Genomic DNA, 14,989 nt, shown 5'->3' with positions numbered 1-14,989 from the left:
ACCCATCCCCCACTCTTGTATGAATTATGAATTCCACTTAGAAAGTAAACTATTAAAATATAATAAATAATAATAGTTTTGTCTTTTAAATTTTATCTTTTAGAATTTGTAAATTCGATATATTTTATTATACGCATAGCACCTTTTTTCCTATGTTTGTTGTCCAAAATTATTATATATATAATATTATACGTCAATAATGACAATAAGAATGATCGTAAATTAATAAGAAATAAAAATAAGAACAAGTAAATTTTACTTGAAAATTTTTTATGAGAAAAAATCATGGGTAGAGAAAGAAAAATTCACTAATATTGAAGAAAAAATTTAAGAGATTTTCAACTATACACTGTTTCTAAGGGTTAAATAATAGATTTCTAATTTCGTCTCCCTATTTTATTTCTTTGACAAATAAGTCGCATATTAAAATTTTCAAATTGAATTAAACGAGATTTTAATCATACAACATTAACGATATATAATATATTTTTTATTGTCATTTTAAAAGCATGTTAATTAAGTTAGGTACCTCTGGAATTTTTTTTTAACCTTGGTGTCTGAACCTAACACGTGGAAAAGCAAAATTTGGTCATCTCACTTTTGCATGTGTTCCTTTCAAAGACTAAATATGTTCGAATCCGACAGCTTCACCACGATTTTTAAGACACCCCCCTATCCCATTCTTGTCTTGTGAACTATATATCTTATGTTAAATCCATGTCCTTTTCATTAATTATTTTTTTCTGCATAATTTGAAGCAATAAAAAGATGACAATATGAATGGTCTAAATTTTGATGCGTTCATTAATGGCATACACACAAACTCAAAAAGTTACATAGTGTAAGAAATGCGGATAGTTTTATTTTTATAAGGTGAATAGTTGATGCATATATAGTGAATGAAGAATAATACCGCCCTTTATCATTGAGTAAAAAAAATAGTGCAATACTTATAAAAAAAAATTAATAAGTTAATTTCAATACAGACCCTAATTCAAAATTTAAAATTCGAAATTTAATATAAACTCTTAATTCTAAATCTTAAATACATACCTGAAATTTGATATAAATTTTAAACCTTAAACTCTAAACCTAAAACTTAATATAAACCTTAAATTTCAAATTCATACATTATCTACATAAATAGAACATGAAATATAATAATTAGATTGTTAAAATTTTAATTTTAGAGATATATTTCTATTCAGTGCATGAAATATTAATATATTTAATATATATTATTCTTAGTAATATATATATATATGTTTTAAGAAATATATATATAATAGATATTAAACATAGATATAATTCGTGTGTGGAAAGGGGATGCTTCGTTACTTGTAATGGTAATGCCTTTGGCTTCAACAAGAAAAATGCTATAAATTAAGGTTAAAATTTTCATAAAATTTCAATGGTAACAAATGGTTGCATGTATCAAAGGTAATGCCTTTAAGACGAAGAAAAGAAAAATATGCTATAAAGATTAAAAATGTTCCATAAAGTCCCTTCATCCAATACCCAAATTTCAACACTGAAAATGTAATAACGTAAATGTGAAATATAGAATATGTTTCAAACATAAATAGGTTTAAAACTTTTTTTATTTGGATGGTGTTCAAAACGACACTTTGTTATTTTTATTGAAATAAATATTTAAGATGAATTTCGAATATCACTATTTTAAGCACTTGCTAAATTATCATAATAAAAAAGTTTATACAACAATGGTATATTTTATCTGAATATATAAAAAAATGGCTTTACGACCACCTTTTGAGCTGTGGTTTATAAAAATATTGCATTAAAATATGCATGCAAATTTATCAGAGATGTATATATATATATATTCCAATCTTAACCCAATCCCACTTTTGATATATTAAAGATTTTAATGATGCATTTGCGGTTTGTTTGTGACCAAGGCAAGTGGGAATCTAAAACAATAGGGGTCATTAATTTAATCATAGCAGAAGCCAATGCACTGCATGTTGAAAAGATTGTTGCCAATGGCCGCTTAAGTAACGCCCCTTATAAAAATGTAAATTACAATTTGTTGAGGGTTGGATTCTTTCCAGATAAGTATTTAAAGTATTGTTGTTCAGGTAATTAATTGAGTTCCCAATAGCTAAGAAACAAAGTTAGAATATTGAAAATGAATTATAAACTTTTGAGAGAGATAAAGTGTAATTTTACTATTATATTAATTGGGAGGTTTGTCTTTGCCCCTACTAACAATCGAAGGTATTGCCCCTAGAAAGGGTTTTTGTCTCCCGTACTCTGTCAACAGTCAGCGTGCCATGAGCAGTTGCCTTAAGGGTTTGGTTTACAGAATTGAGAGTGCCTTGACCTTACATGGGCACACACCACCCACCAAGGGGACATGAGCATCTCGCCCCTGGTGGGGTTCTCGCCCACATCCCCTTGGTGGACCCGTATACAGTCGAGATGGTCTGGCTCTATGAACCAAGCCCTTAGGGCAACTGCTGACGACATGTTGACTCTCGAAAGGGTTGTCTCCCGTACTCTGTCGAGAGCGGCTGCTTTGAGGGCTTGGTTTACAAACTTGAGAGCACCTCGACCGTACATTGGCACACAACCACCCATCAAGGAGACATGAGCGTCTCGCCCTAGTGGGTTTTAACTCACATCCCCTTAGTGGGCCTATATATAGTTGAGACGCTCTGGCTCTATGAATCAAGCCTTTAGGGTAGCTACTAGCAACATGTTAGTTCTTGACAGAGTACAAGAAACAAAACTTATCCAGAAGACAATACTTTCGATTGTTGAAAGCTTGACCGACTGCCTGACAAACAAAAAGTTCATACCCTCAACACAATTGATATAGAGTGAGTACTAATTTATAGCCTCAAGGCTTGATATTGAAACAATGCAAGTAGTCATATCCTATCCATAAGGAAAAATAAAACCAATTGATCCATATAAGTGCATTATTTGTGCGATAGTTAAAACACTCATGCAATTGACTAATCATGAAAAGAATGCATTATGGGGGAGTGGGGCGAAAGAGGGGCAAGCAATGAAGCTCCACTCTGTTTGTCCCTCAAGAAAGTGAAATAAAGGTGAGTGTAGAGATATTTATGGCGAGAATGGGTGGGGTTTGGGCGCCGGGGTCTATATACCATGTAAGTGTATTTTATGTTTGATTAAGTATGATTCAATTTAAAAATATGAGTTTAAAATCTTACTTACGCGTGTCTGTATTTCTAAATGATTATGTCAAATTTATTTTAAACTCGTCCATATTATAAAAATATAAAACAGGCCTAACATAAGTCTTAAATGTTGAAGCCTAACAAGGAAGAAGCCAAAAAAAATTAAGGGGAGCCAAAATAGATTTGTAAAATTTTTTAGAGATAAAAATGTAATTTTATTATTAATTTATAATTCTATCATTTTTTAAACGACTAAATATATTTTTTTTTCATATTTAAAAGGCCAAAGTCAATTTTAATTAATTTTAATTTTTATTATTTCTAAAAGGACTAAATTGAATTTTTTTCATTTTTAAGGCGGGCCAAGACTCCTATCAACCCTTGACATCGCCTCTGAAGCTTAATCTTGACTTATATCTTAAACAAGTTTAATTTTTTTATCTAAATTTATTTTTCAAACTTTGTACTTTTTTTCAACCCTCTTTTATCTCGAATAAATTTTCAAATTTTAATAAATAATATCTAAATCAATGTAATAATGGGGTTGAGATTTTAGAAAAGAATATGCCAAAGCTGAGGATGGACCAAAAAGAAAGAAATAAAATAAAGATGGAGACCACTTTGCTTATTTGCTTTTTCTATGTTAGTTTTTTTATTTTCTTGTTTACCTTAATATGGTGAGACTTTGAAATAAAGTATATAGTGGGCATGGCGTGTAACCCACAAATCCAAACGTTTGATCAAAAAGGGAAATGAAAACCCTATAATAGCTTAGCGTAGCTATCTTAGCATGTGATGCTGAGATGGAAAAGAAGAAAAACAAAGGGAGTTGATGTGTCGACTATAGATGCCCTAGGAATCTTTACTTAATTGAAAATAACCCTTTCCCCTCTCTCAAACCCCCTAAAACCTTGGATCCTAAAAAGATTCTTTAATTTTTTTTATAACTTTATTGATAAAGAGGGGTGTAGAACCCTTGAGTTTTTCTCCTTAAATTATTATTTAATTTTAAAAAATTATCAGTAAATTATTCTAAAGTTTTAGGCCAAAAAATTATTCTAAAGTTTTCACGTAAGTTGATGGGTTGTTAAAATCGTTATTGCATGATCTTTTTTGTTTACATCGTCTGCACCAATCAAATATTTTCTTTTATTTTTTATTCTATATTTTAGTTTTTTTTTCATGAAACAACTTTAAACATTACGAATCTACTAATCGAAATTTAAGCAGCTTTGTTCTCCAATCTCCAACACTGATTGCCAAATCGAATTGGATTTATTGTATGTTCTTCTACTATCGATGAGTATTGATCCACTGTATCGATTGTCAAATCGTTACTTGAAGCCTGGCTTTAAAAAAAAATCTTAACAACTCAATAACTTAAATAAAAAATTTTGAATAATTTAGTGACTATGGGAGAAGCCAAAAAAAAATTCTTAGAGGGGTTAGAAGCAAATTATAAATATTTGGGTGCCAAAATGAAATTTTCTGTTATACCAATTTATATTCTTACAATTTCTAAAGGGTCTCTCAAACAATTCTATCATTTTTTAGAGGCCAAGGCCACTGCCAAGCACTCTCAAGCTTTACCACTGTTAGTGATTATTTTATAATTTTTTTGAAATTAAATGATTAAAATATAAATTTATTAATAATTTAATAATCTTGGTGTAATTTACCTGAGCAGGAAAACATAAACAAATTGTGAAACCAAGGGGGAGAGAGAATGACACTAGAAAAAGAAAAGAAAGGAAAAAGCAAAAGAAACCAATGACAAGTGACAATGAAGAATGATTTCTCTTTTTGGGGAAATTGTAAAGGGGGCAATTAGCCGTCCCCGTCCCCCCACTCTCCAACCCCCTTTCAACGCTCCACGTATGACCCTGCCTTTTACTGACATTGTTTTTAGGTTGTTTATGTCCATTTTTCAAATCGACATGAGTTGGACGTGAAATTGATCGGTTTGATGACTCTTTTGGACGATTAAATTACTGAGAACATTCAAGGAAGATGAAAAAGGATGTGAGAAAAAAGGAGGACTTGGAAGATAACGTTGATCTGTTTTTTTTTACTCATGAGTCATGGGTACACAGGATTCACTAATTCCTTTTGTCCTTAATAGACAAGTTTGATAAAGGCAGGTGCTTAACTAAGGGGTATGCATTAATTTTGGACCTTGAAAAATAGTAAATATGTCTTTTAGTTGTTTTGAAATTTATAAAATTATAAGTTAGTAAAATAATAAAATTGTATTTTACCCTCCTAAATTTATGCTTCTTTTAAGCTTCTCAAAACAGATTTCCAACTTCACCCTTAGATAAAGTGTTGTGTGTAGTTTTGGCAAGATGTATAATCTTCGTTTACTATAACCGTTGGAGGTTAGAATTTAAATTTAATACATTATTGGGGGGTTTGAACTCGGCAAGAGTTTTCATATTGGGACTTGAACTTTGTTTGTCTAAGTTCAAAATTGTCAATTGTTTTCATATTGAGATTTGAACTTTTCTTTTCTGTTCAAGTTAGTCCTTAATATTTCCTTAAAAAAAAAGTTGTACAAGAAAAGTTCAAGTCTTGATGTGGGAACAATTGTTTATTTCAAGCTCTAACGCGGGAATAATTCTCAAGTTTAAAGACCAGTGCATTATTTAGGGTTTGAACTTGACAAGTGTTTCCACATAGGAGGTTGAACTTTACAATTGTTTTTATATTAGGCTTTCAATTTTTTTATCCAAATTAATCCCTGATATATTTTTTTAAAAAAATTGGATAAAAAAGCTTAAACCTTAGTATAAAAACAATTATTCACACTCTAGTGTGAGAACAATTATAAATTTTAATGATTAATTTTAACTAAAATTATTCAAGTACCATTTTCAAATTAAGGCTCAAAAAACGAATTAACCTTGAAAATATGTGTTGATAATTGACACACTATAGATTTAGGTAGTGTATTATGAATTTATATAAAATATATTTATTTAATAATTTTATTACAGGTTCTGATTATATCTTTTTTTTATTTAATGTATAAAATTACCAATTGAATTAAGTTTCAATTAAGTTTATACCAATTGACAATAAAATTTATACCAATTGAATTAAGTTTCAATTATAATAAAATATAAGAAAAGAAAGGTCATGGTTTGAGGGCTTGTAGATTGCCAAAAAGATACTTAAAAGAAAAGTGAGATTTTGGTGAAAGTTGGTTGGATTCCACCTTGACTCTTCTGTCTTCAATTCTTCATAGTTAAGTTATTACAAGTCTCAAATATTAAAATAATAAAACAGAAGTTATTACAAGTTTCTAGTCTTTATGTCTTAAAGCGGGAAGCTGACATTGACCATAATGCTATTTTCATTACTATGTAATTAGAAGGTTAGTACTTATACATACATAAAGATATATATTTATATTACTGTATATATACCTATCACGTTTAATAAGAAATTATCTTTAAATTGAACCTTCAACTGTTCTTCTAAATATTTGGATCTGGGTGAATTCTATGGAGTCAACAATCTTAACTACTAAATTATTAGTGTGAGTCTTGAAAAGAGGGCGTATAGCTATTTTATTTGTATTTGGACATGAGTATTGGATATCGATTTATATATTTAATTAATTTTATATTTTTATATGGTTACTTCTTTTTATAACAGTTTTTTATAGTAGCATTTTATTATAGTTGGTTATAGAAACAAATTTTTTATGTTTTATTTTTTTTATTTTTTATCATTTATAATAGTAAAAATAATAAAATATGAAATACAGTCATTATTAAATTAATTTTTATAAAAAATATTTTGTCTTAAATTTTAGTAAATTTATTCTATTCTTAGATGAATCTTAATTAAGTTATTATTTAAATAAAATGTTAAAATTTTACATCATATCATTCTTATTTTATCAAATAAAAACAATAAATAAAATTATATTTTTAAATTTTATTAAAGCTCACTAATTAATATCATTAACATATTATAGCTTTTTAATTTGAAATTTTAAAATTTTAAATAGGATCTAATTCTGCTATTATAGGTGTTTATGTGTATAATATCAATCTCTTTATAACATTTAAAATTTTGACAAAAGAGTGATATTATTAAAAAAATAATTAAAAGAAAAATAAAGAGCGAAACAACTTGAAAAAAAATGAAAAATAAACTTATATAAATTATAGTAGCACTTTTTTTAATTTAGTTTCAATTTTTTTGGTGAAAATAATTTAATTTTTATTTTATTATGGAAAATTTTCTCTATTGTTGCCATTAACCATACAACGTTGTTTTGATGCTAAGCATTTTCTTTTTTTCTTTTTTCATCAAAGCTGTCATTAAAAGTATTAATTAAATAAATAAACTCTTTTATATGGGAATCAATTTTATAAAAGCTCTTCTCCATTTAATTTTTTATTATTTTTAAACAAACATGATTTGCCTATTAACATTATAATATACACAATATCTTCAGGGGTAAAATTAGAAAAAAAAATTTGATAGTTAGAATTAAATTATATATCATTATTTTAATAGTTTATATTTTTATATTTTTTAAAAGATTAAATTATTTTTTTTATTTTAAGAACCGGAATGTAATTTTATTATTACTAATTTAAAATTTTATAAATTATAAAAAAAAATCTAAATCTAAAATTTTATATTTTAACAGCACCGAACTGTTGCTAGCTTCCTAAATTCTTCACTGACTATCCCATTACAAATTTTAATTTTGATGGTAAGAATGATAGTTTAAATTCTGGTTTAGGTTTTGATTATAAGTTTAAATGCTTTATAATAATCAGTATATTATTTCTACTTATAATAAATTTTATTTTAATATTTTCACATGTATGTATTATTCTCTAAAATGGAAATTTTGTTTTTAATCTCTTTTAAAAAATGAAAAAAATTAAATTAATGCACTATTAAAATTGTACTTTAATTTTTTAAAATTTTATAATTCAATTTTAATTTTTTAAAATTAAAAAGATTATAATTTAATCCTTTTAAAAATTATAAAAAAATTAAGTTGAATAGTAAAATTCTATTCTGAATCGTTGATGAATAAAAAATTTATAATCCAAATTTATTTTCTAATTTCGCCTTACATCTTTTAGTAGATATGCTAAACAAACTATTTTATATTAACATCTATATAATTAAATAGCTTATTAAATTATCAAAAAATTAGTTTAGCTTATCGGATTTGTGTTACGAAGAGATCTAATTGTAGTTTTCATATAATTTGTGAAATAATTACGAATTATAAATAAAACCAAACCAATTGTTAGTTTTCAATTCTTTTTGAAGGCCTAGTGGGAACGATATCGATTATTACCGAACCAAATTCTTGAAGCCAATAAAGAAAGCCGACCAAAAAAAGAAGGAAAACAACAGAGTAGAGTAGTAGACTGTCAGAGGTAAGACATTGGAGTAAAATTTATTATGGGTAACGGAATAATTAAATAGTGAGATCTGATATGTTATGTGAATTTTATATTAATATTTAATGATTAAATTTTAATAATAAAAATAGATAAAATTTTTAATAAAAGGATCAATTTATTCCTTAATCTAATGTTTAGGGATTAATTTATCTATTTTTTTAACAAAAAAGATAAAATATAATCTAACTCTTAATATAAAAATTTTCGTACTCAGTAATATTTTACCTTAAATAATATATCCGGAATATTAGTTAGAACAATTTTATGCTTTATAATGCTTGATTTTAATTATATTTCATTTTTATATATATTATTTTAAATTGTAATTGTAATAAACTTAAAAATTATATTTCTTTTATGTAATTATTTATTCATTTCTTTTTTATCAAGAAAGCCCTTTTTAACATTTACTGTATTGTAGCATGCTATATATAGTTGAAGAAGGCCAGACCGTAGACCTATTAGCTTATTTCTTGCTCCTCTCGAAACTCTCTAAATCAACATTGCATCCAATTCAGTACATCAATTTGCAGCAAACCCCATTTCTTTTTCTTTTTTACTTTGAATCTTCCCTTCAAAGTAATTCTAAAAGAATCAAAGTTTCATGCTTTCATATAGATTGAGATTTAAGAACAAAGGAAAAGCAGACAAGGTGAAGTTTTCATTTTTTGGCCGAGAAGGAAAAAGAAGGTCCTTTATTTTTGGTTTTTAGATAGTGAAATGGAACAAAAGGGGATATTACTGTCAGCTTTAAGTGTTGGAGTTGGTGTTGGGGTCGGTCTTGGATTAGCTTCAGGGCAAACTGTAAGCAAATGGACTGGCAAATTTTCTTCAGATGATGGTATTACTGGTGACCAAATTGAACAAGAACTTATGAGACAAGTTGTTGATGGAAAGCGTAGCAATGTCACCTTTGATGACTTCCCTTATTACCTTAGGTAAGCCTGTAATGGATTCTTGTTCTTGTTGCTGTTCTGTTTGTTTTCCTTTAAGATTTGTGCTTATACTTCCATTAGTTGTTCTTGTGTTTGATAGTAGCCCCCAATGATCAATTACAGTCGGAGAACAAAAAGTTGTTGGTTTTGGTATGTACAATCATCATGTGCATGGTTTGGCATGGAGATATTCTTTGCACATGCTTCTAACATTTATGAACACCCGTGATCTTAATTTTATTTTATATATATATATATCTTTTTGTTCTTTTGGTGGCTGATAGGGGGTTAAAATTAAACCTATTTTCCATGTATTTTGATCATCTTATTTCGAGGCGCTAAAAGTACCATAAAATTTCTTTGTACTAAGTAAACGAGTCTCTGTAAGTTAGATCAACTAGTAAACTAGTACTTTGGTAAAAATTTCATCCATTTTTATCATTAAAAAATGGTCTCTATATCTCAACATGAGCTCCACATGGCATGACACGTTATTTGTAATTGTCTAGTTATTTCATCAATTACACTAATTTAATGATAAAAATGAACGAATTTTTTAACAGAAATGACTAGTTTACTTTTTGATTTAATATCTAGAGACTTATACATTTTTTTAGAAGGGACAAAATACAATTTGATTTCTAACAAGGGCTTCCATGGTATTTTTACCTTTCATCGGCTAAAGTTTGCAGGTGATTTGTTTTTGGATCATACATGGACTATGAACAGGTTGATTTCACAAATTGACTCCTTATGTTTTGGTTTAATGCAGTGAGCGAACTCGGGTGTTATTGACGAGTGCTGCATATGTTCAACTAAAACACAGCGATGTTCATCGGCACACACGAAACCTTTCACCTGTCAGCAAAGCTATTTTGCTTTCAGGCCCTGCTGGTATGTTTATGGAATTGTTTCTCTAAAATAAACATACAATTGTGTTTATATTCATCTTTTGAAGATCAGTTGTAACTTAATCGATTTTGCATTTAATCTTTGTGAAGAACTTTACCAGCAAATGCTTGCCAAGGCTTTGGCACATTACTTTGAATCAAAGCTACTGCTTTTGGACATTACTGATTTTTCTTTTAAGGTAAAATGGCAGAACTTTATTGTATTTAAGTTTCAAACTTCCATTAAAGTCCTACTTATTCTTTCTATGACTACCTTTGCCACAGATGCAGAGCAAATATGGTTGTACCAAAAAAGAATCTGTAAGTTCAATTTATACCCCTAGACACGCCTTGTGTTAATTCAATGTTACTAATTTTGGTAAAAATATCTTAAGAGGCCTTTGTACTATGAGTGAAATTGCATTTTATCTCATCTACTTAAAAAATGGGCAAATTAACCCCTATATATTAAATTAAAGAGTAAATTGGTCTTTTCTGTTAAAAATTTCATTAGTTTGTACTTTTCAAAACATACATGGTTGATGGAATAACTAAAAAGTGACACATGGTGTGTCATGTGTATCTCATGGTGATGTACAGAGTCCAGTTTTTAACCATAGAAATGGATGTAATTTTTAACAAAATGAGCAGTTTGCTCTTTAATCTAATGTACAGGGACTATTTTGCCTATTGTTTGGGTAAAAGAGGCAAAATGTAATTTAACTCCTAATACAGGGTCCTCCATGATACTTTTACCTACTAATTTTCTACAATGGCATATTACATACTGTAAAGAATACTGATCAGTTTGAATTTGGTTCCATCTTTTACAGTCTTTCAAGAGGTCGATTTCAGAGATGACTTTAGACCGAATGAATAGCTTGTTCGGTTCCTTTTCGCTCCTTTCGTCAAGAGAAGAACCGAGCAGTTCCAATGACATGAAGTCCAGGTAAATGCTGGTGCTATTGTGTGGCTGGTTGGTTGTTTAAAGCAGGTAAGTTTTTTAACCTTAGACTTCATACCTTTGCAGGGCTGTGGAAGGTTCAAGCAATCATCAGAAACTCCGTAGAAGTGGCTCGTCTCTATCTGATATGAATAGTATGTCTTCAAATGGCGCTCCCTCAAATCCAGGTTATCCTTCATATATTTATTTCTGTATGCAAAGCCTTAAGCTATGCATATGATATTAAGTTTATTAAAGTCAATATGTAGAAGATGTGTAGAAAAATACTTATTATTTTGTTGGTCCATTTTTGTTTTCTTGTAGCATCGAACAAGCGGACTGTTTGGTGTTTCGATGAGAAATTTTTTCTGCAATCACTTTACAAGGTATTCCTTTAATTCCAAGTGGTCAGTTTATCTTTTGGGTTACTTAAATGGTAAGTAATGTCATTGTCATTCTCTTGCAGGTACTGGTTTCGGTATCAGAAACCGGTTCTATCATCTTGTACCTGAGGGATGTCGATAAGCTTCTCCTGCAATCAAAACGCTTACATGATCTTTTTCAAAAGTTCTTAAATAAACTTTCGGGTTCAGTCTTGGTACTTGGTTCAAGGATGTTGAAACCAGAAGACGAATGCAAGGAGGTGGATGAGAGACTCTCGAGATTATTCCCATGCAATATCGAAATAAAACCACCCGAAGATGAAACTTGTCTCGATGATTGGAAAGCCAAACTAGAAGAGGACATGAAGACACTCCAAATTCAAGATAATAGGAACCACATTGCTGAGGTGCTTGCAGCAAATGACCTTGAATGTGATGATTTAGGTTCTATCTGCCAAGCAGACACTATGGTCCTAAGTAATTATATTCAAGAAATTGTGATATCAGCAATCTCTTATCATTTGATGAACAATAAGGATCCGGAGTACCGAAACGGAAAGCTTGTTATATCATCCGAAAGGTGAGCCATTAGCCGCTGTTTTGAGCTTGATACGAGCTTCTTTCATACCTAACATTAGTGTTCTGGCTCTATTGCAGCTTGTCCCACGGACTGAACATATTCCAGGAAGGCGAAAGTTGTGGGAAAGATACCTTAAAATTGGAGAAAAACGCGGATTCTCGTAAGGTATTTGTGTCGTGCTAGTTTTTGTTTTAGAAGATATCAAGCATTAAGGATCTGTTTCACTTCATACTTATGGATTTTAAGTTTTTAACCATTGACCCTTCTTTGTTAACCTTAGGGAAATGAACCAAAATCTGACGCTGGTGTCAACGAGAGCAAAAGTGAGAATGGTAAGTCCATTTCTGCTAAGAAAAAGGATGGAGAGAACCCACCAGCGCCAAAAGCAGTAAGTTGAGATTAATATGATTGAAATGAATGTTACTATTTAGCTTATGAATTGCATGGTACATAGAGTAACTTTCTATGAATATAATGCCCTTGAAGGAAGTTCCGCCAGATAATGAGTTCGAGAAAAGAATAAGACCAGAGGTTATCCCTGCAAAAGATATTGGAGTGACATTTAACGATATCGGTGCTTTGAATGAGACTAAAGAATCACTTCAAGAGCTTGTCATGCTCCCGTTGCGAAGGCCGGATCTTTTCAATGGAGGGCTTCTCAAGCCTTGTAAAGGTATCTTACTCTTTGGTCCTCCTGGTACTGGGAAAACAATGCTTGCAAAAGCTATAGCGAACGAAGCTGGAGCCAGTTTCATTAACGTCTCGATGTCTACTATTACCTCGAAATGGTTCGGTGAAGATGAAAAGAACGTTCGAGCTTTATTTACACTAGCAGCAAAGGTTGCACCGACTATTATCTTTGTGGATGAGGTTGATAGTATGTTGGGGCAGAGGACTCGAGTTGGGGAACATGAAGCAATGAGGAAAATCAAGAATGAGTTCATGACACATTGGGATGGCCTATTGACCAAAGCCGGTGAAAGAATTCTAGTCCTTGCTGCAACCAACAGGCCATTTGACCTTGATGAAGCAATAATTAGACGGTTCGAGCGCAGGTAATACAACCCATTATATGACATGGACTAACTTGCCGACCAAGCATCGTATCTAACTCATGTACTTTCCATTTTTTACCAGAATCATGGTTGGTCTTCCATCGATTGAGAGCAGGGAAATGATATTGAGAACCCTACTGTCAAAAGAAAAAGCTGAAAACTTGGACTACAAGGAACTTGCAACCATGACAGAAGGATACAGCGGAAGTGATCTCAAGGTTTGTACTTTAGCTCAATAACATGAACCATCATGATTAATTCATATTTCAACTGTTATAAACTGATAACATTTCACTACTGGGAACAGAACTTATGCGTGACAGCGGCTTATAGACCCGTTCGAGAAATGATACAGCAGGAGAGGTTGAAAGATCAGGTGAGTACTTAATCTCTTTCTTGTGCATTATCGTTCATTTGCGCTGTTTCTCGGTTATTAGTAGCTTTAGACATTGGTATCTTACAATTGATTTTTTTGGTTTTCGATTACTTTGTATAGGAAAAGAAGAGGCAAGAAGAAGCAGGCAAAAGCACTGAAGATGTTACAGAGTCAAAAGAAGAGCATAAAGAGGAAAGAGTCATTACTTTGAGGCCTTTAAACATGGAAGATATGAGACAAGCTAAGAATCAGGTAAATTTATTCAATGACCCTTTAAACATGATGTTTTGACACTCTCGCCCGAATCCCCTAACACGGACCATGCTACACTGATACTATGCACCTAAAACATCGTCCTTGGACTAGTTTAACTAAAATGCTTCAACGACCCTTTTGGCACATTTGCATGTTTCTGCCATTAATCACACCAAACACGGTGTTTTGACACTCTCACCCGAATCCCTTAACACAGACCGTGCTACACCAGCACTATGCACCTAAAACATCGGTCCTCGGACTATTTGAACCATAAGCTTGTTATTCTTTGAATGTTACAATGTAGGTTGCTGCTAGCTTTGCTTCTGAAGGATCAGTAATGGCTGAGCTGAAACAATGGAATGAATTATATGGAGAAGGAGGTTCAAGGAAGAAACAACAGTTAACTTACTTCCTCTAGATTTGTAGAAAAAAGCAAAGGTTTCCTTACAAAACCGATACAATAACACCCTTCAACGAAAGGTTCGGGTCATTACACGACATAGCATCAAAGATCAAAGGTTCCGGTACGGGTCACCATATACAACAGTATTTGAAAGTACATATATGTGGCATCTGTACGAGGGGGTTCATTGGCATCAATCTTGGGGGATTTTCGTTGTGTTTATGTGAAAGTTTGTAGTAATTATAAGGTATTTGGAAATGCCTTCGAGTTTTATATTGGACTGTTTGAGATTCTGTAGTTTAGATTATAATATATATATAATATTGTCTAAAAGAAGTATTTGTACGACTATATCGCATAATCTTTGATAGAATATTTTAATTTCCTGTAATGTTGGACTATGTTTTCATGCAAATTTGCCAATGAGTAGTTGTCTGGAAATGAAAGCAAAAAATAGTTAAATAAAGCTTGATTTTACGAAGTAAAACCCTCTTAAGTTCATGTTATTTTTCTAACATTAGGTTGTTTGAATTAGATTGAATCGAT

At 30.6% G+C, this 14,989-nt stretch overlaps 1 protein-coding gene across 1 annotated transcript; it reads left to right on the top strand.

The window, feature by feature from the left end:
• Positions 1 to 9,080: 9,080 nt before the first annotated feature.
• On the top strand, positions 9,081 to 14,930 carry LOC107923839 (uncharacterized). Its single transcript, XM_016853984.2, has 15 exons — positions 9,081 to 9,558; positions 10,328 to 10,449; positions 10,557 to 10,645; positions 10,731 to 10,766; positions 11,279 to 11,394; positions 11,476 to 11,576; positions 11,713 to 11,774; positions 11,855 to 12,351; positions 12,429 to 12,516; positions 12,632 to 12,739; positions 12,838 to 13,406; positions 13,489 to 13,624; positions 13,714 to 13,782; positions 13,903 to 14,034; positions 14,345 to 14,930. The coding sequence occupies exons 1-15, from the start codon at positions 9,341 to 9,343 to the stop codon at positions 14,456 to 14,458; spliced, it is 2,457 nt and encodes an 818-aa protein (XP_016709473.1). The 5' UTR covers positions 9,081 to 9,340; the 3' UTR covers positions 14,459 to 14,930.
• The last annotated feature ends 59 nt before the right edge of the window (positions 14,931 to 14,989 follow it).

This window comes from Gossypium hirsutum, chromosome A11, assembly GCF_007990345.1.
Source record: "Gossypium hirsutum isolate 1008001.06 chromosome A11, Gossypium_hirsutum_v2.1, whole genome shotgun sequence".
NCBI classification, from domain to species: Eukaryota; Viridiplantae; Streptophyta; class Magnoliopsida; order Malvales; family Malvaceae; genus Gossypium; species Gossypium hirsutum.
The sequence above is the reverse complement of the archived record's forward strand: the minus strand, read 5'-3'. Positions and strand labels throughout refer to the sequence as shown.

Coding starts and splice junctions, on each gene's coding strand:
- LOC107923839 (XM_016853984.2), top strand. CDS start 9,341: ATGGAACAAAAGGGGATATTACTGTCAGCTTTAAGTGTTGGAGTTGGT. Junction 10,646..10,730: donor TTACTGATTTTTCTTTTAAG/GTAAAATGGCAG, acceptor CCTTTGCCACAG/ATGCAGAGCAAATATGGTTG. Junction 10,767..11,278: donor GTTGTACCAAAAAAGAATCT/GTAAGTTCAATT, acceptor CATCTTTTACAG/TCTTTCAAGAGGTCGATTTC.